Consider the following 25,632-nt stretch of genomic DNA (forward strand, 5'->3'; position numbering starts at 1 on the left):
GGGAGGAGCGGCTGGCTGCCCGAGCAGCTGCGGCGGCGACGGCGCAGTCCGGGGAGCTGGGCGGGCTGTCGGGTGTCCCGTGGCGGCGGCGGCTGGGACAGCGCGCAGCTGCAGGCGGCGGGGTGACCGGCGTCTCGCGTGCGAGGGTGCGACGGAGCGCGTGTGCCCAGTGCCCAGCACCCAGCACCATGCCCTTACGCTGGCTGGCCTTTCCCCGGCTGTTGCCTCCGCCACCGCAGCAGCAGCTGCTACTGCTGCTGCTGCTGCTGAGCGGAGGCAGCGACCGGGGCTTCACGACCTGGGCCCGGGCGGAGGAGACTGGGGAGCCCCTGGTCAGCGAGGGAGCAGACAGGGAGGACCCACATGCCAAGCACCTGTACACGGGAGACATGTTCACCCACGGCATCCAAAGCGCCGCGCACTTCGTCATGTTCTTCGCGCCCTGGTAAACTATCCTCTCCCTCTCCCCGCACCCGTCCTCGCTCCCCCCCCCCCCCCCCCCCACGCATCTTCCCTCTCATTTTTTCCTGTCCCTTCTCTGCCTTACCCTCTGCTCCCACCCCCAGACACTGCCCCTCCCCCAGCCCTCTCCGTGACTCCCCGGGTTGCTTAACTTCTCCAGCCCTTTAACTCCAGTAAATGCCCCTGAAGGTTTCTCCAAGCCACGGGCTCCTATTCGCCTGGGAGGAGGAAGAGTTGTTGGAGAGTGAGGGATGGGAGTGGGAGAGAAAGTGCTGCAGTCGGACCCCAGAGAAGACCGGAGGACCCCAGAGCATCACAGCACTGGCAGCCTCGTGGTCCGGACTGGGACTGGGGGTGGGGGTGGGGGCAGGCACTAGGGTGGGCGAGGCCTGGGCTCTGGGCCTCTACTGTTGACGTGGCACTAGGAGCCCCAGAGCTCTGGAAGAGTTTGCGGTCTCAGTACCTCCTGGAGAAGGAGAGAAAGGGAGAAACACACCCCCTCTCCCCCTGCCCTGGGACTCTTAGTTTGTGGGTGTGTGTGTATGGAGAAGGGCGGCTCACGGGGTCCTTTATTTATCCCCTAAATATCCCTTTAACGTTTCCCTTTCTTCCTTACTCTATCCCGTAATGCCCATGCTTTAAACCTTCCCCTCCTGCAAACTTGGGTCTTTAACCATGGTGCCTTCAGAAGGACTCAGAATCGACCTAGTGGCTTCCTGGTATTAACTGGGACACTTAGTGGAGATTCGGTTTGCTTCCTGGTCAGGGTAGAGTTGTTGAATACACAAAGGGGACAGAATTCATACATAAACTTTTATTAGCCCAAGCCATATTGCAAAGACTTAGTTGCAAATTATTAACAGATATATATTTTTTGTCTTTACAGGTTTGGGGATATTTTGTTTTGTGGGGTAGGGGAGGAGAGAGATGTACAGTAAAAGAAGTGTTTTGTTTTTACTGATACTTCTAAACCTATCATCCAGAAATTAAGGAGTGGGAATCATGGAAATTTTCACGGCACCTATTTTAAATCTAGTGCCCCAGATCATAGAATCATAGATTTAGATCTAGAAAAGAACTCATACAAACAACTAGTCCATCCTCCCTTATTTTATAGGTAAGGACCCTAATGTGTATACATAGTTACTTTGCCCAGGGCCAACACAGTAAGTGTCACAGCTGGGATTTAAATTCAGGTCCTCTAATTCCACAACTAACATTCTGTACACTGCACCATCACATCACCCTACTACATTTTTTCCTCCCTCTGAAACCTTATTGGTCATATCCCTAGTACAGTGATGAGATATGATTCCTCATTTTCTTTTCTCTTGTAGTTTGATATACCAAGGTATACTGGAAATTGGCTATGCCAATTAGACTGAATATCCCCAATGAAGTATTTAGTCTTTGTAGATAGGATACCATTTAGGATGGTATCATCACTACTAGGTTTCTACATTTACTGTGGTATCAGATCAGTTGTTATATTATTGAAGCACTAACTACTAAAGGCAAAATTGATTAAAAGATAGTTGATTTATCAATCAGTAGGCCTTTACTGACTACTTTGCAACTGTGCTTAGCATAGATAAAAGTGAAAGAGCCCCTTCTTTTCCCTCAAGGAACTTATGTTCTACATTATGAAGACCCATACATATACCCCGAGTATCAACCCCCAAATTTTCACTGCCATAAAAGTTTCTGCAATAAAGACTTTTAGAGAATCTAGGTTGGCAGGTAGAGAAAGTACAGCTTCAAACAGCTGGCCTGAGGAGTAGATATCTATGCCAGGGGTGGGGAACCCATGCCCTTGTGGCCCTCTAGGCCCTCAAGTGGGGCCCTTTGACGGAATCCAGTCAAATCTTCGATTTATTCTGTGAAGTTTGGATTCCGTCAAAGGGCCCCACTTGAGGACCTAGAGGGCCACATGTGACCTTGAAGTTCCCCACCTCTGGAGCCTATGCCATAGTTTGAATGAATGCCTTTGTGATGGTTCTTCTCATCCTCAAATTTTTTCTCCTATACAGACTGAAATTCCTTCAATTGGAAATTAATTCGGCACAACAAACATCTCTTTTCAAAATATAAGTGCTTCTAGTAGGCTAGTTATCAGTCATTCAGTAAGAATTAGCAAATGAAATTATTTTCTTCTAAAAGCTTAGCTAAGAGTATCAGTAGTGAGGGCCACAGTGGGAAGCACAGGAAAGCTTGACTAGTGCTGTGGAAGTTTCAGAGAAGCAGATTTATGCTTGATTTAAGGAAAAACTCCTAACTATTAGAGCTATTCAAGATTGGAAATGAATGTCTTTGAGTAGGCTGGGTGACCACTTGGATATGTAATAGTGAGATAGTACTGGTTGGACTAAATAGATATTTGCTGATATCCTGTCCAATGCGTAAATTCTATAGGTTGGGGAGAGGTAAGAGAGTTTCAATCACAATTTTTTTCTACCTTAATATTTTGCAGATAACCAGGAAAAAGAGAATACTTATTCCCAGGTCCTGGAACTCGGATTAGTAATGTTAGTATTATAGATTAGCTATGTTATAGGCTTTTGTGGGCTGGCTTGACAACTTAACCACCATGTAGGGAATTGTTTCTCCTGGAAAATATTCCAAGTTAGAAATGAACTTTCAGAACATGACCAATTTGTAATTTGGGTGTTACCTGTACCTATCAGTGTTTTATAGCAAAAAAAAAAAAAAAAGCCCCACTGATTAAGACATAATGCTAGTCTAAGTAGAGAATGAATTTGCTGAAGAAAATATGCAGCATATTATGATGTAATTTTAATGTTGACAGAAGAGCATATCTGTGTTTACATAGTGCAAGTGATAATTTAGCTTAAAACAAATTAATTTTTAACTAGGAATCTTCTTTAACAAGCAGCTTACTAAGTGAATTAGAAAAAATGATCAAATTTGAAAACTTGATACTAAATAATTTGTCATCTTTTGTGGCTTTCAGAGATGTGAAAGTTTCTCTGAAAATCAGTCCTGAAGATGTTTTTTCTCTTAATTACTTCATTTCGAGTTACTAACAGAGATGTGTGGCTTTTGACAGTAGTGTTAAAAACTTTTATTTAATAATAACAATGTGTTATTTTTTTTTTTAAGCAATGGGGGTTAAGTAACCTGCTCAAGGTTACACGGCCAGTTATTTCTGGGTGTGGTGCTAAGTATCTGAGCCCGGATTTGATCCCCAGGTCATCCCGACACTGGAGCCGGTGCTCTTACTTGCTGAGCCACCTGGCTGCCCCTATAACAATGTGTTATTAAGTAGTAATATAAAGTTTGGCCCTAAAGAGAGAAAATGCTAATGGTAAAACCCCCAAATATTTCATTTACAGTAAATAGACCTTCATTACTCTTCTGAAAATATGCTATTAGTAAATTGCTCCTTGAAAAAAAAAATCTTCAGGGGCGGCCAGGTGGCACAGTGAGTAAGAGCGCTGGCCCCGGTGTCAGGAGACCCGGGATTAGTTCTGGCCTCAGATACTTGGCTCCCACACAAAAAATAACTGGCCATGTAACCTTGAGCAAGTTACTTAACCCCAATTGTTTAAAAAAAAAAACCCTTCAAGGATTTAAAGGATTTACTACTATATGTTAAAAACATATTGATTTTTTGTGGTTTTATTTTAATCTTATCTCTGAGCTCCATAATGCAAGATGTTATAGCTATCTGTCCTCCTTTTGGAGACCTTATGCCATGACACTTAGCTTCTCTGTGGCCAGTTCAGCTGAATATACTGAATGTGGTAATGAACCCAAGGTTTAGGGACCAGTCCTCATGAGGGTGAGTTAACTTTACTCTCTTTTATGATCACAGATGGTTCCTCCAAACTAGCCATTTTACTGTTACGTGCTCTTGGTCACAAGGGGAACCACACAGGAAAGTGTGGATAGGTGATTAATGTACATTAATGAGCACTACTGGAAAAACAGGTTGAACACATTCTCTGGCTAGTATAGTAGATCTTTACCTGCATTTCTTCATAGCAATAGAGAGCAAGTTTCAAAAGGTGTCATCAGATCCAACTGTTTGTCCGAATTATTGCTTAGCAAAATTTGCTCTCCTCTATAATTTAATCACTTTGTTCTTCAAGTTAGTCACTGATACTTCTCCAGGATTTATTTTAAATATGATAGAGTAAAGACCATAAACTTTAAATTGTTAGTAGTCAATAAGCTGTGTATTATTTATCTCATTATAGGTGTGGACACTGCCAGCGGCTACAGCCAACTTGGAATGACCTGGGAGATAAATACAATAGCATGGAAGATGCAAAGGTCTATGTTGCAAAGGTGGATTGCACAGCAGATACTGAAGTGTGCTCTGCCCAGGGTGTTAGAGGATATCCCACGTAAGTAGAAGAATATGTGTGTTTGTGACATTTTTCAAGTTTTTCCATACCCATCTGCCAACTAGATGAAGCTAAATTCCAAATTAATCCTTTGGTGATTTCCTTTGTAGTTTTGTAGTTAGTAGGTGCTAAATTTAAGCAGGCATTACACATTGTCAGAGAAAAATTATTTTTATTGCATCAATTTTAAATTAATTTTTGCAATTTATTTAAGAAAATGCTTCTATCCCTGGAGCCTATGCCATAGTTTGAATAAATACCTTTGTGATGGTTCTTCTTATTAAATAACCATTCAATTTTATTTTTGATAGAACATTTTTGAGGTATGAAAAATGGTAGTGTTTTAAGTTCACCAGCATATTTTCCCTAATACGGGGACTTTTCCAATTGTATAATCAGAGATATAGAGCTAGAAGGGTACCTTTGAGGCCATTTAGTCCAACCTTCTTATTTTACAGATGAGGAAAGTGAGGCCGAGAAAGATTAAGTAACTTGCCCAGGATCATACAGCAATTTACATTAAATTCTTTGTGCATGCTCACCATGCAGGGAAATAGTATATTATAGAATTGTGCCTGTCCTTTAAGGCAGGGGCTCTTACCCTCTTTTTGTCATGGATTCTTTTGGCAGTCTTCTGAAACCCATGGGCTCCTCAGAATAATGTTTTTAAATGTAAGATATAAAATACATAGCATTACAAAGGAAGGTAAATATTAAAATATGATCATAGAAGTATTTTTTAAAAAACAAGTTTTGGGTGGGTAGGTGGTGCTATAGTGCTCTAGTGAATAGAGCACCGACCCTGGAGTCAGGAGAACCTGAGTTCAAATCCGGCCCCAGATACTTGACACTTATTAGCCCTGTGACCTTAGGCAAGTCACTTAACCCCAATTGCCCTGCCCTCCCCCCTCCAAAAGGCAAAGAAAACCCCAAGTTTTTAGATGTAGGAAAATAGGTCCATGAATGTACTGCTGGCAAAGCTGTGAACTAGTCTAACGTTTCTGGAAAACAATTTGGAACTATGCCCCAAAAGCTTAAAACTGTGCATACTTCTAAAAAGATCAAAGAAAAAGTACACAAAAATATTTATAGCAGCTCTTTTTTGTGGTGGCAAAAAATTGGAAGCTGAGAGGATGTCCATCATTTGGGTAATGTCCATCAGTGGGGACCGTGGTATATGAGGGTGCTATAAGAAATGATAAAGGGGATGGTTGCATAAAAAACTAGAGAAGGATTATATTAACTGATGTGAAGTGAAGTAAGCAGAACCAGGAGTACAGTTTACATGGCAATAGCAATGTTATAAAGATAATTAATTGCAAAAGACTTAGTAACTTCAGTCAACACAGTGACCCACCACAGTTCTAAAGGACTCATGAGGGAAAATGCTGTCTATCTCCATATAGAGAACTAATGGAATCAGAATGCAGATTGAAATGTTTTTGTCCTCTTTCTTGCTTTTTCTTTCCTTTTTTTTGGTAGGGACATGGCATATGGAAATTTGTCTTGTATGACTATATTCATAATAGGTTTTATATTTCTTATCTTCTCAATGGGTTGGGGAAAGGTGGAGGGAGAATCTGAAACTAAAAATAAAATTAAATGGATTAAAATAAAAGTTCATGGGGCAGCTAGGTGGCACAGTGAATAGACCATAGGTCAGTCCTGGAGTCAGGAGGACCTGAATTCAAATGTGGTATCAGACACTTAACACGTACCAGCTGTGTGACCTTGGGCAAGTCACTTAACCCCAACTGCCCTGCCTTCCCTCCTCCAAAAAGACAAAAAAAAAAAAGTTCATAAACTACAGGTTCAGAACCCTTACTTTAAAGAGTATTGGTTAGGATGCTGTTGTCTTATTGACTGGTGAAGTAGATAGAGTGTTGGGCTTATAATTAGGAAGATTTGAATTTTAATCCAAGTTTAGACTGCAGCCATGTGACCCTAGACAAGTTATATAGTCTCTCTCTGTTTCAGTTTTCTCATCTGTAAAATAAGGGGGCTGGACTTGATGCTAGTCCCTTCTATCTCTAAGTCTGTGATCCTATAATATTACCAGAGAGCTGCTGACTAATTGAGAAATAGAGACAGTTGTTCATTGGGGTTTAGGTTGAGACCAGAACTTCCAAATTTGGCATTTTAATTGTAGTCTCTAGAAACTAAAAGTCTTTTATAAATTACCTGCTAGTCTGAGTATTGTAATAGAAGGTAGATGTAGTGACTTCAATGGTGGCAAATTGAATTGTCTAACCTGCTTTAATTTATCATAAGATTGCAGAAGGGCATGGGGAGAAGCAAATGGCATACAGTTTGATCAAATTTATACATGTGCTAACTTTTATTTTAGAAATATCTTTTTTAAAAAATAGATTTTAGCTATCTTATGTAAAAGAAAAAAGCAAATCAGGTTAGGGCATCAACTTTCCTATGAGCAGGAAATGGACAGAAAGATATCAACACTTATTCTTACAATATGCCAATAATCTAATCCTTGATCCCATCATTATCTTTTAACTTAATTACACATAAATATTAATTGCCTACTTTGGCTAATATATTCACATTCATTTAAGCTCTTTTTATGTTTCTTTTGAGATTAATAGATAGTAAGCATTTTAAACTAGGAATTCTGATTTATGTACATATTGGCCCCTTAAAATTCCTGTATTGCACAGATGGCATCTACTAATATGACGTGACAGCCGGGTATAACTTGTTTTCTAATTTTTGAAAATTGAACACATTCCAGACCATATTTTTTAATCCATGAGTCCCTTGTCTTCCCCATAGTCAACTTCTCTTAATGAGTTTTATTTAGAATGAATGTCTTTCCCACCCTACAAGATGGTGGCATGGTTGTAATCAGCAACTGTCCCTAAAGTTATATTAGTTTAGTCTCATGGTCTCAAATCTGTTTCTGGTTACTACAGGAACTGTCCCTCTAATTCAACTAAAATACCTTCAGGACAAATGCTTCTGGTGGAGATGAGATTTTTTTCTCTGTGAGAAAGCAGGCTGCAGAATGCAAGGAAGCAAATCTTAGATGAGCAGTAGTATTGAGGGTTGTCTTTCAGCAAGACAGCATAAACAATTTAGTGGGCAATTTTGCTGCTAAAGGCATCTTTGTTATATGTATTCAAGATTTATCCTTTGGAAAACTTTAGGTGAATCTCTGATCTCAGGGTAAGTATTTAGGAAATGAATTCCTCTCAACCTGATGCATCTGCTGGTGACTTCTACTAATGAAATAGTAGATAGCTAACCTGTTGTGAACAGCACTTAATTTTGAAAATTATATCAAAACCTAGGAAGTTGAGTTTTTCAATTTCACAGCTTGGAAAAGTAAACTTTGAAATATTCTACCAATTGAAAATTGACACCTAAGATTTTAGGTCTACTTAAAAAGTTCAGCCTTCTTATTTTTATCTTGGATGCTTGAATGAGATATGGGTTATGTTTTTAAAGATTAGAATTGTATAAATAAATAAAAATTCCTTAACCAGTTTTTTGCTTTTTGTTTCCTTTAAAACTTTATTAGAAATCTGATATCAGAGTTTATTTGTAAATCATTTAAGTTACATAATCAGAAAACATACTTTGTCCTCAGGAATAAAATGCAACATCTTGAGGTGATTTGAAGTGTGTTTGAAAATATACACATATATTTCTTTATCTGTTCCTCTTTTTTTTTAACTTTCAGCTTAAAGTTTTTCAAACCAGGTCAAGAAGCTGTGAAATACCAGGGTCCCAGGGATTTCCAGACTTTGGAAAATTGGATGCTACAAACACTAAATGAAGAGCCAGTTGTAAGTATATGAGAAACTTCTCTTTCTTCATCTGTCAAATTAATAACATTCCTATAAAAGGAGTTAGCTTTTGTTTTCCAATAGGAAAACGATTTTACTAAATTATTTTCCTGAATAGTAACTGGCCTGCAAATTTAGATGGATAATTATCCTGGAATCATAGATTTAGAGTGAGAAGGAACCTTAGTGGTCATCTAATATAAAGTCCTCCAACCTCCCCCCCCCTTTTTTTTAAAGATAAGGAAACTTATCCTCAATGATGTTAATTGGCTGGCTCAAGCTCACATAGTACTAAGTAGCAGAGAGGAGTTCTGAATCTAGATTTTGTGACTTCAACTCCAGTATGATTTCTACTCTACAGTGTCACTTCTCAATGTATAAGCTACCTTTATTCTCATTTAAAAGTCACTGATCTTGTAGGCAAATCATATTATAAGATATTGTAAGCTAACATTGCTAAAACTCTAGACAAAAATTGAATTCCATGAAGACTTCTGTGTCTCTGCTATCCAGTATAAAAAACTATTATCATTGAAACCTCAAGCAGGGACTGCTTTATGGAATTAACATTTTATCCCATTCTTTCTCCTCCTTCCCAACCCGTAGTCTTCTTTGTTGATAAACAAATCCAACCTGATCCATTATTACTTGGTTAGCTCTTCCCTACCACAGAGTATGCTAAGCCTTTCACAATCTGATTATTATAGAAACTCATACAGTGACAGAGATAGAAGAGATCTTAGAAAACCATCTTTTCATGCCCCATCATTTTACAGATAAGGAAATTGAGACTCAGAATTCATAAAAATCATAGACTTTCAGAGCTGGGAAGGTCACAAAGAAGTCATCCACTCCAATTCTGTCTTCAGCATGCAGTAATTACTCTTTATACAGAATCAAAACCCTGTAATTTTCCCTAAAATATAACAGTTATGGCATGAGTTATGGTGTATGCATACAGAAATATACACTGAGGATAATTTGAAAAATCTACATGGTCCTCTCACCCTTGCTTTAATTAACATAGTGAGTTATAAATTCATAATCACCAACAAGCCCCTATTAAGTGCATTGCCATTTGGTATGTGGTGATCTCTTTGGGCACTGGATAGAGTAAGACCCACATGAGGGTAAGTAAACAAGTATCCTTTTGGTTATGTTGATGAGATAATTAGGAAAATAATCTCTGTTTATACGAAACATCACTATGGAATAACACCATCAGGACTCATACTAAAATTTGAATTTAAACAAACCTGAGTATTTTCTTTTGCAAGATAACTTTCAAATGTGCGACTCACTATTTTGGAGGCCCTGCAAGTTGTTGTTTTCTGTATGAAGTCTCTCTGAGGTGTGGCGCTCAATTCACTGTAGGAATTGTACTCAAGAGATTCATTGGGCGCCATATACAATATACACAGATGTTATGAAAGTAACTTCTTCAAATGCTGTGTGGCAGAGAACAGATATGACTTACCAAACTTACCCAATTTTAGACTGTTAAAAAAAAACACCTTAACTACTAGTGAGTAAATTTGTGTCCGTCAGTTTCTTAGTTGTAGACCGATTTTGATATTGTCAAATGCAACTTTCACATAGCCTTGAACTTTGAATTATGTACATTATGAAAAAATATCCTTGTTCTTCTTGAAAGAAACTTATTTTGAAGTGAAATTAACATCTTTAAAATAAACATTTATAGTATTAGGGTGAGATTGATTAGCCTAAAAGCCAGTCAGTCTTTAACTGAAGGTACCTGAGAAACCAGAAATTATTATTAGCTTCTTAAAACAAAACAAACCTCAATTCTTCTGTTGTCCAAACATGAGGATTTGGGGACAATTAGTAGAAATAATCAACATAAAACTTTTCAGCCATGCTCTTTTTTTCTTTTTCCTATTCTCAATAATGCCTGATTTATTTTTAGCTTCAGATATGTCTCATTTAATACACAAGTTGAAGGACTCATCACTTTGATACAGTGTCTTTTAAAAATGAAGTGTGGTGTTGTTTTCATCATTATCCTCAAGTAGTATAATTCCTAATGATGTACATTTTGGCCATGGAAGTTTCTTGACTGTTATAGTGTGACAGTGGCTACTCTGCTGTTTGCTAAAGGGCACAGATACAAAGCCTCCAAATGGTATTTTGAAAATCTGTAGTCCTCTTGATTTTGTATTGTGGATAACCTATGTAGCTTGGGACATCATTTGATTATAATTGAATATGGCATTTGAACATTACCTTCCTAGGGATGCTTTTGTGTGCCTATAGCACTTGGAATGGTAAGAAAAGCTAGCACATTTTGCATTATATATCTAATAGGATTTTTTCAAAAAGATTAAATGTCAAGTCATTATATATGATATATGAAAAGATTATGTGTGAAGTCCTTTGTAATCATAAATAAGCTATAAATAAGTGATATCCACAGTCATCTGTGTAGAAACCTATGTTCACCATAGGGTAACATTTGAGAATGGATCTTCCATGATGGTTTAATTACTGAAGCACCCAAAGGAGTTCATAAGGTGGACAAATGACATGAATTGCAAGGCAAGGATGGCTATAATAGCAAGTCATCAGTACAAAGTAGTTAAGGGAATGGATCTCGAGAGAAGTTATAGTTAGATTGTTACCTACAAGATTTCATTGCCTTATTATGTGGACAACTCTTAGTGATTACTTTTTTGCTACTTAATAGACACCAGAGCCTGAACCGGAATTGCCAGCAGCCCCAGAATTCAAACAGGGACTGTATGAGCTCTCAGCAGCCAACTTCAAACTCCATGTTGCAGAAGGTAATGTGTGCATGTGTTCTCTTCACATTTGTGGGCTTCCAGGGTGTGATGAGTGCTGAGTAGAATGTATGGTGAAATTTGTCCCTTCGTGTTTGCTTTGTGTTTCCTTCTTATCCAGTAGAGTCTTTAACTTCCCATGATACTCAGTCATCAATAGGTTGTGATGTTTTAAGTGGAGAGAATTCTTATACTAGGAGCTCTTTATATACTGTGAAATCACAGATCTTTCTGTTAATATGAATAGAAAGATGATAAAGGGTCTGGACAGGAGAATGGACAGTACTTCCATGAGTGAATTAACTGTCAGAGGTGAGATATCATAAGTTCTTCTGCTCAGTTTGACTCTTTGGAGCAGTTCTGAAAAGTGCAGATGCTACCCTCCTTCTCCCTCTGGCCCCCACTTCTCACTTCTTCCTTTTAAGCCCCCTATCTGTAGTTTCTTTGCACATATGATGGTGTAGGGAGGACAGTGTTAGCCAAAAACATGCTTAATCTGTGTGCTTGGTAATCCATCCTTACATAACCAAGAGATGAGCAAATTATCTTTAATCATGTTTAGTTGGAAGCAGATAAGACTTTGCTGACCTGTGGTGAAAATGGAACTTATCTTTCTTTTGTTTAGACACACAAGTTTTTATATGTTGTATGAAGTTTATACGAGTGAAACTTTTTATCTTTGCATATGTATATGTATATATGTGCACATATACATTTTATCAAAGTATTTAGTGTTTTTATTATACAAGCATCTCTTATCTTATAGAATAGATGTATTTTGGCAAAAGTGGCTGCAAAGAGAATTTTTCCAAAATGAACCCTGTTTTTCCCATTGACTTCCATGATAAAGTAAAATGTTACCCTGGTGACAAAAATCTTCATGAAGATGTAATTGAGAATTTTTGATGACAAAAGGCTAAAATTGTGATCACCAGTTAAAATTAATTAGCCCCCAGTCTGATGTTTTTTGAATATTATGGGATGTTCAACTTCTGTATAGTTGGTATAGAAGGTTATTAAATATGCAATGTCAGTTTATATAATGAATAGAAAAAGATACACAGCAACTGTCCCTCTGCCTTCCCCCAACAATTGTTCCTCATTATGGGGGATTTGGGTATGAGATTAGACTTTTGTGGATCCCATCCAATGGAATTTTTGTTATTATAACATCAAAAAGATTTCATTATTACCTGATACATTGTGTGTGAAAAATGTCTTATAACCATGATATACTATATAATTTGGTAGCTCACTATTTTTGAATAGTCTTATTGTAAAGGTGGTCTCCATAACATTATTCAAGGAGAGTGTTACTAACAGAGAGGCTCTCAGGTGTGTTTGAGCATACTAGATTTTGTGTTAGTGCAGACAGCTTTAAAATCCCTTGATATTTCTTGTGGCTAGTGATTTGTCTCTAAAGGTCTTATTAATTTTATAGACAGCCTTTTTCTGTTTGCCTTTATGATTTTACACCTTATCATTAGTATAAAATAGAGGTCACTGAATTCATTTGCTAGGATAAACTGTCTGGATAAACTTTATGGTGTCAGCCTTGAGGATGAATGATAGATGCCCCTTTATTAAAAGTGTTGTGTTTACCAGTTTCTTCCTAAACTCATTGATGATATTATAATGACACCTCATTCAATGAGTAGTAAGAGAGGACTAAAACAGGACTTTCTATAACAGGACTAAAAATCATATTCTAAACTTGTAGTAATTAATTTTTTCTATTCATAACCTAACATCCTTTTAAGAGCAAGCCTGACAGTTTAATTCCTGGACTAATAAACTCAACAGAACCTAGATTACAATATTCCATTTTAAAAACTACTTATAAGTTTGTTTATATTTTTCCTGGCTAAAGTCACTTTACCTATTCTATCTTCTGTTATTAGAATTACAGTAAACTTAGAGGTGTGTTAAATATCAGGATAGTTGTCTTTAGCTTTAACTAAATTTGTTATTACATAAATTAAAGTTTAAATTGCTCCTTCCCCCCACTCCTGCCTAATTTCTTGACATTCTATTAAAGGCAACCACTTTATCAAATTCTTTGCCCCATGGTGTGGCCATTGTAAGGCTTTGGCTCCAACCTGGGAACAGCTGGCTTCAAGTCTTGGACATTCAGAAGCTGTCAAGATTGGCAAGGTAGGTGAAAGCTCTTCTTAAACTGAAAATATCCCTTTTTTGGCAGGATTAATTAAACAAAATAGCATATTATTCATTTTATGTATTGCTAGTCACTGACTTGATTTATTTATCCCATTTAGTGTGACTGTCACCTGATAATTCACAGCAATAGATAATGATGTGTTGGTGAATTTACAGATTTTTTCCACAATGTACAGATAAATTATGGTTATGGCTGCTTTGTTTAATTGGAAGACATAGACAATTCTGAATGGGGGAGATCTAATTACCCTTTCTAAGGAGACCTAGCAGAGACTGGTATTATACTTCTTTGATGGACTTGGATACTTGCCATATTTGATCTCATATAATAGATGAGCTTTAATAATTGGTTTAAGAACTTGATGGGAGTTCAGAAGAACCTTCTGAATTATGAACCCTGTATTTTTTCTTGTTCAGCTTTACATTGAGAAGAAGGGGTATGCAGCTTCTTCTAGAAAATCTTGGGCTCCAAAGGAACTTGAGGGTAGTTCAATGATTTTAATCCACTTGAGTTTTCTGTTTACATTTTCATGTGAATTTTATTTTTATTTTAAAATTGATACTACATTTCTCTTCTTTATCACAATTTAAAAACATAATTAGTCAGCTATAGAGATTGATTTGTATGCATGAGTAATACTGACTTCTGCAGAGTAAATTACCCATTTGATTTGCTGACCCATTTTCATTTACTGAGAACTGGATTTTTTTTTTTCCTTTGGCATTTATAGGTTTAAAATACATTGAAACTTATTTTTAGTTTAGCCTTTTAAATGACATGATGTGGGTGATTATAAAGTGCAGATGTTAATGACATTCATAAAGATGTAAGACATAAATACACACATAAAAAAAACCTCTTTGTACCATGTTCTTTCTACTCCCAGGATCCATACTCAAAATTAAACAAAAACTCTGTTGGTGAAGAACTTCTTTGCCCTTTTGGTGAAAACTGTCCTTTATCACTGATCAATAGACTTATAAACAACCAAACATGAGATTTTAAACTTATCTAACTTATCTAATCAGTGATATTTAATGTGCTATAATTTATCTAATATATTAATGATATAGGCATTCATTTGGAAGTCTTTTCCTTATTTCAAAATACTATGTTCATGGTGCATATTACAGATTCATTGATTTCTTATTTGTTTTGTGTATTGGGGATCTTTGTGAGCTTAGTTTTCTTTATTAAAGATATTTATATTTAATTCCCTGTGCTTGCTTAACGCATCTAAAACCAACGTCATCCCATTTATTTAGTCTTTGTGATTGCGTATCGTGAGAAGTAGAATGTTACTTTGGACAAAATAACTAAAGACTTAAAATGACATGCAAGTATAATCTTTATAACATTGAATGAAACCTTTAGTTCATGGAGTGTGTCAGTTCCATTCTCAAGTATTTGAGTCTCATATGTAACCTTGATAAGTAACTGGAAAATACTGCATGAGACCTGTAACTACATTATCGAGAAATTCAACTAATAGCATTTAGGACTCTAGTATTTCAAAAAAGAATCCCTCTCAAAAGTAAGAGTTTGAATTTTGAGACATCATTTAACATTTTACTTTCAGGTACCTAATGTGTGACATTCTACTTAGTGATAAAGCTAATACTGAACTTCAATTTTCATCTTAGGTTGACTGTACACAACATTATGAACTTTGTTCTGGAAATCAAGTACGTGGTTATCCCACACTTCTGTGGTTTAGGAATGGTGAAAAGGTGAGACCTTACTATGTGAAAATTCAGATTCTGATTTGAACTGGGCATGAGTGTGATAAGGGGCCAAAGAGTTGCAATAAAGTCAGTAACCTTAGTTTGGATACTGATTTGAAAGACTATGTATGTTGGACAAATGAAAAATTATTTCAGGTATGTGGGAAGTAAAGCTTTCCCATTCAACTGTCAGTTCTAGTAATATTTTGAAATATTTAAAGTAGTTTGGTCTCTAGTGCAGTTATATGGTAACTGTGTAACTAATCATAGATGCACTTCTGACCACATTTTTGGTGGTATTGATTATAATAAGATCCTTCTAGCTCTAGTGTCTGTGATTTGTCCCTGGTTTATCTTTAAATTACTTTGAAATATATACCCATCAACATGAAGGAATTTGGCGGGATTTTATGACTTGTATCCAACTCAACAAAGGAAAGAAAAATATTGTTGAGGTATAAAAGCACAGCCAAAATATTAAACTCCTAATTACACTTTTATTTTTGAAAATGCAATGAATTTTATTACTAAGAGTGAGTCTTCAATTGAACTGTTAAGACTTGATTATTTAAATCCTTTAAGATTTGATTTTAAATTTAAATAAAATTCTCATTAAATGTTTGTGTAATATGTCATTATACATAGATCGACCAGTACAAAGGAAAGAGGGATTTGGATTCTCTAAAAGAATATGTGGAGTCACAGCTTCGGAGTGTTGTAGGGGAAGCCTCAGAAACTATTGAGGCTGCTGAGGCCCCAGAACTTGCTGCAGAACCTGAGGTGAGTGCCACAGAATGAGGCATGGGGAACTCCATTCTGCCCTTATATAATACTTCCCCTCAACCTTTTGGATAAAAAATAATTTAGTGATCTGGAAAGAATAAATATGATCAGCTATACTAAAATTAAACACCAATAACTTTGTTCAACTGATTGTACCTATTTGAGTGGTAAATATATCCGTTAATAGCCCTTGTTTTAAAAACTTGATAAGTCATGGAGAAAAAATATTGAGAGGATTCTCCATTTATACTAGGTTTGGGGGATAAATGTATTTTGGAGATATTTGTAATCCCAGGCTAATTTTCATCATTCAGTCTCACTTAGAGCAGCAGTGTTCTTTACCTCTTTGGAGATGATAGATAATACGTGAAATAAATTTCCACCTGGAAATTTGTTAGCAGCAAGATAAAATGTAGTAGAATTTAGTGGCATCTCCATTCTCTTCAGTTTTAAAGAGTTCTCACCTGGTTTGTAATCTGTAAATTTGCAGATTGGACACATTTTCCCATCTAAACAGTGCAGCATAACATAATAATAATAGCTAAGATTTATATAGCCAGTGCCAGGTACTTTTCTAGGCACCTTACACAAATATTTACAAATCCTCTTTAGCTCATACAATTCTTAAAGTATATGGTAACATTATTTCTATTGTACCTAACTATTATTCTAACATTATTTCTGTTATAGAATGTATTTCAGTCTTTAGTTGTGTTTTAGGAACACTTCTTCATCTTCCCCAACAAGGAGAACATGGAAGACTCTCTTTGTTGGAGGGAAGGGTAGGAGATGATCCTAGGTACCAATAGCTTTAAATCTCCATATTTGCATAAGATAGAAGTACCTGCCTAGGTCAGTTATATCCAAGTTCTAAATTAAGAAACAAAGGGTCGTTTACCCCCAGGCTTTCTTGCTCCCCTTTCACAAATCAAGGGTTAATAAGCTGAGGACTGCCTGTATATTAGTTTAAAATTGGCATCTTGGTTTGAGAAATAAACAGATGATCTTGCAATTGTGACCGCATATATTAGATGAGTGTATGTGGGATGTTGACTGTGAAAAGTCATCCTAAACTGTGTATAATTATATACTATTAATATTTTCACTAAATACAGAACTCTTTTTATTTGGAAAGTTTTCCACATGTTTAAGTGGGTTGTTCAGTGAGTGACTTAATATTTATGGACTTTAAAAAATATGGTGGTGTTTCACATTGGTTCCAACTTGGCAGCTCTTTATTTCAGAATCTTTTCAGTTTTCCACAAAGCTTCTGCTTTAGCTACCAACATTAATACACAAAAGTATTACTCATTGCCGGCTCAAACAGAACAGCCTATTGCATTTTAGCTTGAATCCACATGCTATGTTATCCCATTTGCCCTCCTGGGCAAAATTGAAGACCTATTTTAGAAGCATCTCGAAGTAATCCTTGATACAAGTCTTGTCTAGAGAGGATCACTGTAAAATAAACTCACTTGTAGGCATTTTTCATGCTCTAGCCAAAGCTTAAAATAACTAGTATATTTTTATGGAGGCAATTTGCTGGTAGATACAATTTGTTTTTCTGAGTGTTTTGGTTCACGTCTCCTGTGGTTATGTGCCTCAAAATATGTGAGTTTTTCTTAAAGAAAGAGTAGCATTTCTCAGGTTGAGTTCTTGTGAATTCAGAAGTGAAAATAAGCCTGTTTTCCTTTTAGCCAATATACTGTGTATGGAGGAATTGTGCTTTGTGTGGTGAAAAGGAAGATACATGGATGTTTTCTGAGCCATTGAGAAGGCAGAGAGGTAACCCTAGCTTAAGGAAGAAAAGGGCGTGCTATGAAATGGAAAAGAGGAACTTCTCCTATTCACTGAAAAGATGACGATGATACTAATTACAATACTCATACTGTGCCTTAAAGTTTTCCAGCCACTTTGCAGTCATCTTACTTCAGAACCTCATGACAGCTCCAAAGGTGCTTTCAACTTCTTGGCAAGGCTTCTGTCTTCTAGATTTTTCTATCAAGAGTTCAGATCTTTGTGCATTTGAAGGACAACTTGCATCAGATTAGAGACCACTCAGGTTACGTAGCTACTCTAGAACTAATCCAGTTTCACTTGATGCCAGGCACAGGGGAACACCTTTGTACCTGTTTTCCTTCTAGCATTTGTCACACTGTTGGGGCAACCCTTTGGAATAGTCTAGGCATGCTGTGTAGAGGCCAGGTCCTTTGTCAGCATCTCCTTTTCATGGACCCTGCATGAACTATAGTGGTCTCTAGTCCAGGAATTCTTACCCTAAGGATGCTACTAAATGATTTTTTACTCACTGTGTATGTTTGGTGTGAGATGTAAGCTGTGGGTACCTATATTTTTATAGCATTCAAGGAGTAAAAATGATAGCATATTGTATGAATCATCCTGTTTATGTTTTTAAAAGTTATTTAATGACTTCCATACTCTAATGAAGGATTTTTGCTTTGCATGGTTTCCTTTGATAGAGTGCTGTGCTTTCTCTCACTGAAAAGGACTTTGATGACACGATTGCTGAAGGAATAACTTTTGTCAAGTTTTATGCTCCATGGTAAGCAGCTATAAAGGAATTTCATTAGGAATTAAGTGCTAGAATACTTGAACATATTTTGCAACTCATTTTTCAACACGTTAGAATCACATGGGTAAATTTTGTCCCATGTGTTGCACAGTTTATAGGGAACTTTGATCTTGATGTGTTTAGAATCTGCTTACACTACTGCAAATAAGGGAATGTTATAATCTTATGCATCTGATATGTTTAAGGGGCAGTTAACTGATAGAGAAAACAGCAAAAGTGGGAGAAGAGGAGGATCCTTCTTATGCAATTGAGTACATTTTGTATTTATACTTCTAGTTTTGAGATGCAGCCTGATGTAATACATAGAACTAGCCTCAGAGGCAGGAAGCCCTGACTTCAAGTACCACCTCTGATATTTGCTACCGTGTTTCCCCGATAATAAGACCTATCCTGAAAATAAGCCCTCCCCTTACTGTGTAAGATTCCTCTAAAATAAGCCCTCCCCCGAAAATAAGCCCTATTGAGATTGCTACTGTAGTGAAGGTGATCTCCTGCTCTACACGCTACATTACAGTACCCTCTGTATGCACCGTCCCCCCCCGTGAAACGCACGCCACGCTCCGAGCTGCATCCAATCAGAGCTGCAGCAGTGAGCGCATCATCCTGTTCTTTATTGAATTCATTATTGAATAAAGGTACATTTTTTTGTTCACATTTACCTGTTTATTAAAATTGCTGTCAATGTTCATTAAAATAAGCCCTCCCCTGAAAATAAGCCCTCTGGTGTTTTTCTGTCCAAAAAAATTTAATAAGACAGTGTCTTATTATCAGGGAAACACGGTAGCTGTATGATCCTGAGCAAATCTCTTAACCTGTCAGTGCCCTCAGACCAATCTCTAAGACTGTAAGTTGCAGAGCAGTTGCTGATCTGTATTGGTGAAGCTTCCTTACTAGAAATTACCTATACCAATGAAATTACAAAGCCAAACCAAAAAAAAATTTGGTGAAAAATCATAGTATTATCAAGTACAATTTCCAGCTTTAAGATAATTTTGATTGACAAAAATCAGCACAGGATGTAATCTTCATTGAATGAAGTTCATCTTTGGAATTCCTGTGTTGGGAATTTCTTGAAGCTGTTTTTATTTAAATTATTTTATATAAAGGAGAGAGAGAAGAGCAAAGGGAAGGAAATGATGAGGAAAGTACAGATCTAGGCCTAGGGAGAATTTAAAAATTTGCAGTTTTCTTAGCCTAACTTGATAATGCTATACAAAAGAAATTAATTGGATGGGCAGAAAAATGAATTTCAAGTGACTCTTGAATCCAGAATGTTTAAAATAGATATTTATTCTGTTCTTAGGTGTGGTCACTGTAAGAATCTGGCTCCTACATGGGACAGCCTTTCCAAAAAGGAATTCCCTGGCTTGACGGGGGTCAAGATAGCCAAAGTAGATTGTACTGTTGAACGAGCTATTTGCAGCAAATATTCGGTAAGTGTAAGTAGTTTAAAGCTTTTCAGATAAATCTAGACATCAATGTCTTGAAGTTTGAAAAAAGCCAGATGATTTCATCCTCAGTTTACTCACTTCCCTTGTTGAAGTAGGAAATCCTGGGCCGAGAACACTGCAGATACACTATTTCTCTTTGTCTAATGTTGTTGAAGAAAACCTTCCTTTTTTTCTGAGATTTTTTTTTTCTCCTCATAGGAGATTTTCCCTAAAAATCAAAAGGTGTTTAAAAAAAAAAGCCATTGCATATAGTTTTGCCTCCATTAACAAAAAAGGGAGAAAATTCTTGATAGGTGTTTTTTTTAATAGTATTAAGAAGAGTAAAAAAGAATTGTCAGTGGAGTCCTAGATTATTTTAATTGTTACCAACAGTATGAGAGATGTTAGATTGTGGTGCCACCTATGGGACTATATTGTATGTTTCATCAATTCCTTATTTTTTTTTCTGCTAGATTTCATCAAGATTATAGCTTTGTTTAGTTCTCAGATCATTCAGAATTTATAGTATGTATCTTTAGGGAAATGAATGCTTACTTGTACGAAATCATGCCACTTTGTTAGCTTATTCTTAAAGACCAGCAAATAAGACAACAGGTCCATCAATAAATCTAAGCCCAATGTAAGGGATTATTTATTTAACTGAGGGCCTCTGGTTTAGGAAGGACTGTTACCCAGTTAGGAGGAAGATTTAGTGTGAACATGATATTTGTCTTCAGTTTTTTTTGAAGGGGATTTATTGGAAGAGGGATTAAGCTTGTTCTACTTGGCCCCAGAAGGTCAAATGAGAACCATTGGATAGGAGTTGTAGAAAGGCAGATTTCCATGTGATACAAGGAGAAACAGAGCTATCCAACAGAAGAATGGGTTGCCTGGGAAGGTAATGGATTCCCCTCACTAAAAAAGCTGGATGGCCACTTTATTGAATGTGTTGTGGTAGTGGGGTCCTGATCAGGGATGAGTTGAATTTGGTGGCCCCTGGGGTCCCTTCCAAATCTGATATTATTAGAACGTCCAATAATATATGTTTATACCTTACAAAGTAATAGATCCTGATTTCTTTAACATACTTTGGATGTGAGAAAAACCTCTGTTAGCAGTTTTTTTTTTTTTTAAGCAATGGGGGTTAAGTAACTTGCTCAAGGTTACATGGCCAGTTATTTCTGGGTGTGGTGCTAAGTATCTGAGCCCGGATTTGATCCCCAGGTCATCCCGACTCTGGGGCCAGTGCTCTTACTTGCTGAGCCACCTGGCCGCCCCTAAGCAGTGGGGGTTAAGTAACTTGCTCAAGGTTACATGGCCAGTTATTTCTGGGTGTGGTGCTAAGTATCTGAGCCCAGATTCAATCCCCCAGGTCATCCTGACACTGGGGCCTGTGCTCTTACTTGCTGTGCTACCCGGCCACCCCTGTTAGCAGTTTTTAAAAAAAAATGTTTGTGGCAAATAGAAGTTTCATAATTATAATTTTTCCATTTTCTGATTGATGAATGTTAGCAGATAACTGTACAACAGAACTCATTAGATATGACTAAAGAATAAGTGATGGGTTGTAGACATTAAAGTTGTACTCTTTAGGATGAGTTACTGTCTTCTCTTTGAATGGTCCTTTAAATTTTCAATAGTGAGTAAACATTTCCACCCCTCCGCTTTTTTAAAGATGTCTAATAAGATTTGCTTTATTTTAAAAGTTAAAGAACTTGCTTCTTTAGATTTTGACCATAATGATGTCAAGTCCAAGAAGACTCATCTAATTTGGATCTAATTGGCTAGTTTAAGAAATTATTTGTGTATTATTGAAATACGTTCTTTTTTGAAAATGCTTGTTTTAAAATGTGTGTTTCTCTGTTTTGCATCTTTAAAGGTACGAGGCTACCCGACATTGCTGTTCTTCCGTGCAGGAGAAAAAATCACTGAACACAATGGAGCTAGGGACCTTGAAACATTACACAACTTTGTTTTGCGACAGGCAAAAGATGAACTGTAGAATCTCACTTGGGAGTCATTTCCCTGAGTGTTCTCCTATGTCCAACTTGTAGGAGTTAATCCATGCTAATGTTACAGTCTCAAATGGTGGTTATTTGGAAAACTGAATGTACTAAATTTGTGATATCTTCTGTGTGTGCGCGTGTTTTTTAAGCCAACACACTGTACTGATTCTTTATTAAGTTTGAGTAAATATCTAACAGATAAGTCACTGTGCAAACTAAATATTTTCAGCGGCAGTAGAGCAATAACTGCCCTTTGACCTTCCTTTGATGAAATTCAAATGGTTTCCTTTAAGACATAAATAGAGGTGAGGAAAATCAAATTAAGGAAATTGGGAGACTATTTTTGGCAGTAGGATGATCTTGGTCAAAAGCAGTTGCCAAAGTATAGTTTTTGAATTGCCCACAGTTGCTAGAAAGGTGGAAACCTGTAGAACTCCAGTTGTTGCCTTTTAAAGTAAAACTCACCACTTATTAATAAGACTTTTGATAATTTGTTTGAAGAAGAGTTTAAAGATCAAACTCCCACTTTTGGAAGATCCTGAAATGCCACTACGATGGGATTCTCATTTCTGTTCCTGTTTCATCATGGGAGGTTAGCCAAAATGAAAGTGATGGTACTTTTAACCTGTGCCTAAGTAAGATTATGTGATGCCATAATTGTATGTGTGTTTGTGTCTCTCTACATGTCAGGTGAATTGTTACTTGAGATTCTCTTGTTCCTAATGGGGCAAAAATAACACTGCTTCATTTCTCTTTACTTGAAGCTGGAGTATTCTCAAACTTTAAAGTTTGATTATTCTACTCATAGAAGAGTAGGAGAGGTATCAAAGAGCCTTTTAAAAAGTATCAGCAAAGCTCTTCTCAAACTTAGAAAAGGGCTATTTTAGGAAACTTTGTAAGTAGCCCTGAGTATATTCTGTTAATAATTTTTTTAATTCCTTAGTGGATATTCAGATTATACTCTTCACCTGGAAAAAAAAAAAGTAAGAAGTAGGGTGGCCTTTTGTTTGATAATTCAACTAGGTGCAGTCATAAGGACATGAAATACTTCTGCAGTGTTCTAAATGCAGAACTGTAACTAGGATAATCTGACTAGAGCTTTGCCACAGGGCACTGAAATTTAAAGGGCACAAAAATTTAACACATCTACTTGTTAGATGCTGCTGTAATAATTGCTTTCTCCTGCTCAATTAAATTCATTTAATTATATGTATTATTTTTCACACTGTGAATTTACAAAGTTGATTTGAGGGCTCATTTTGTACTTTGTCCTAAACACACATTTTGTGCTTCTTGCCCTGTGAGCCAAAAATTGCTAGTTATGGCTCTAACTGTAACCTCTCCAAAAATTTCCTAAAAATGTAAGTGAACCCTTAAGAAATTTAAATGGAAATGCTTTGTACTGCCTTGAAAGATGATTCTGTGGTGTTCGAGCGTGGTTTTCTCTATTCTTTCCCCAAACCCCTTGTGACCAGAACCAAAGAATTGGTGGTATGTGTATAAATCTTTCTGGAAATAAGCAGCTCCATAGCTAAATTCATTGAAGTTGTTTCTCTTGTGTTATTCACCATGAAATTAATTACATCTTGATTAGCCACCTTGTTTCTAGTCCCTTTCTAAAAACTCTTCTTCCCTGTCATCCTGACTTTCCCCCCATTTCCCAGTTTTTCCCTTTCTTTGTTCCAACTCAAGGTAACAGGTGGCAAGAAGTCTTACCCATTATAATTATATATATTTACATATACATATGGATGTATATATGTATACACATACATATGTATACATTTTTTCTGGTATTTTAAAGCAGAGAATTAACTAGACCATCTCACCCATCTCTGCCTAAGGAAGTCTTTATTAAACACACATGGTTGGTTCACAAATGGTTTTTAAAAACTGTCTAGAGAAGCACAATCCTCATGAATGGCTGGAGCTTTGCATCATGAATATCTTGTATTAAAAAAAAATCAAAGTGGTACAATTTGTTTACACTGAAACTTTCTAAATAAACTCTTTTTTTTTACAAAGTCTAGTCTTTCTTTAAATGATACAGCAAAAATGGATATAAAATAATGGCAATAAATTATAGTTTATATTTACAAAAAACTGTAAGTGCAAATAGTTACAGATCATAAATGTATTGTTTAACCAGTTTAGCATGAAACAGATTTCTTATTACATGGTTGCCCCAAAACAGATTTTTTAAAAATAATCTAGGATTTAATCTGAGCTTGACCACCTCTACCTGAGCCTGTGGTTCCTTTTCTTAGTGTAATCATCCAACCCACTTCATAAAGTATGAGGGTACCTTCTGCTCACTTATGTACAGATTTTCATTTTCGCCTTTTAAATTTTTTTTTTTAATTCTGGGATAATGTGTGCTCTGTAATGAGAAAAAAAAACCCAAACCTACTTCACTGACAGATGGATTGCTAGATTCAGTCTTCCATTATCTGCTGTAATTTTCAAACAGGATCTACTTTAAAGGTGGGGTGTGACACTTTTCACGAGTTATACAGTCTGTCAAGAAGACAACTTATTAAAAATACATTCCCCCAGTCCAGATTCACCTCAAAGGAAGATGGGCCAAGTGCTTAGTACTTACATATATAAATTCACTGTATGCTCAGACCTAAGGGGAAAGAGATCTAGTAGGAGGATTGGGGCATGGGAAAAAAATTCTCTTTAACTGAAGTAAGTGTATTCTTACACCAGCAAAGCTCCAACACACATACATAGTAATTATTTTCTAAAACAAGGCACTTCCTGAACCCCCAGGATATGCCTAGGGGTGTTAGTCTAAAATTTTTTGTCATGAATGAACCCTAAGACCAATGATTTGCCTGTAAAACTTGTCCCCCAGCTTATTTACTTGTAACATTTACCTTTGACAGACTGATATTCACATTCACTTTACATAGCCAATAATAGCTTTATTCCTCTAAGTTTTACTCTTCACTCTCAGGCATTAACACCATGAATAGCTTGATCCAAGCTAAAACAAACTAATTTTGGCAGACTTTTCTTTGGGAAAATCCTTCAAACACATTTCTGCAAGTTAACAAACCCTCATTACCATCTTGTTACACCCATACTAAGCTTACTACAAACCAGCGCCTACTCACATTATTTATCCAGTGAGCAATTTATCAATAAAAAGTCCTTTAATTCTTCTTTTTTTTCCATAAGGCACCAACATGTAATTGTTTGACAATCTACTCAAATTCAGCCCTGCCTCTGTCGCTTTTCTCACAGCAGATGTCACCTAGGAATCCAGGATGGAATTTCATAGGGTTTTTACCAGGTGAGATTTTGATTTCAGGTCAATGACATCCACAAGCTCTCACCACCATATTTCTGTATTTTTTCAAGATGACATTGGAGTTATCATCAAAATAAAGCACTGAAATAGCATTTAGCTTTGTAGGCACACAACATGGTTTAGGAACATAATCAGGATTCATCAGGTGAACCTATTAAAAAA

At 36.7% G+C, this 25,632-nt stretch overlaps 2 protein-coding genes across 2 annotated transcripts in view; one reads left to right on the forward strand and one right to left on the reverse strand.

Moving 5' to 3' along the window:
- The first annotated feature begins 160 nt into the window (after window positions 1–160).
- On the forward strand, window positions 161–24,175 carry TXNDC5 (thioredoxin domain containing 5). The gene is made up of 10 exons (XM_069103523.1): window positions 161–445; window positions 4,683–4,832; window positions 8,533–8,638; window positions 11,343–11,439; window positions 13,475–13,590; window positions 15,259–15,345; window positions 15,985–16,119; window positions 18,603–18,685; window positions 20,019–20,148; window positions 22,025–24,175. The coding sequence occupies exons 1-10, from the start codon at window positions 189–191 to the stop codon at window positions 22,145–22,147; spliced, it is 1,284 nt and encodes a 427-aa protein (XP_068959624.1). The 5' UTR covers window positions 161–188; the 3' UTR covers window positions 22,148–24,175.
- BMP6 (bone morphogenetic protein 6) overlaps window positions 23,988–25,632 on the reverse strand; it is a 223,963-nt gene continuing 222,318 nt past the window's right edge. Inside the window, exon 7 of the mRNA XM_069103522.1 lies at window positions 23,988–25,621. Coding sequence (XP_068959623.1) covers window positions 25,472–25,621 — 150 coding nt within the window. The 3' untranslated portion in view covers window positions 23,988–25,471. The remainder of the gene's footprint in view (window positions 25,622–25,632) is intronic.

The sequence above is a fragment of the Petaurus breviceps genome, unplaced genomic scaffold (assembly GCF_028583685.1).
Source record: "Petaurus breviceps papuanus isolate PSGF00001 unplaced genomic scaffold, PetGlider_PUasm1.0 582, whole genome shotgun sequence".
NCBI classification, from domain to species: Eukaryota; Metazoa; Chordata; class Mammalia; order Diprotodontia; family Petauridae; genus Petaurus; species Petaurus breviceps.

Excerpts from the sequence above, each read along its gene's own strand:
- TXNDC5 (XM_069103523.1), top strand. The coding sequence starts at position 189 with ATGCCCTTACGCTGGCTGGCCTTTCCCCGGCTGTTGCCTCCGCCACCG. Across the intron at positions 4,833-8,532 it reads GGTGTTAGAGGATATCCCAC|CTTAAAGTTTTTCAAACCAG; the intron begins GTAAGTAGAAGA and ends TTTAACTTTCAG. Across the intron at positions 13,591-15,258 it reads AAGCTGTCAAGATTGGCAAG|GTTGACTGTACACAACATTA; the intron begins GTAGGTGAAAGC and ends TTTTCATCTTAG.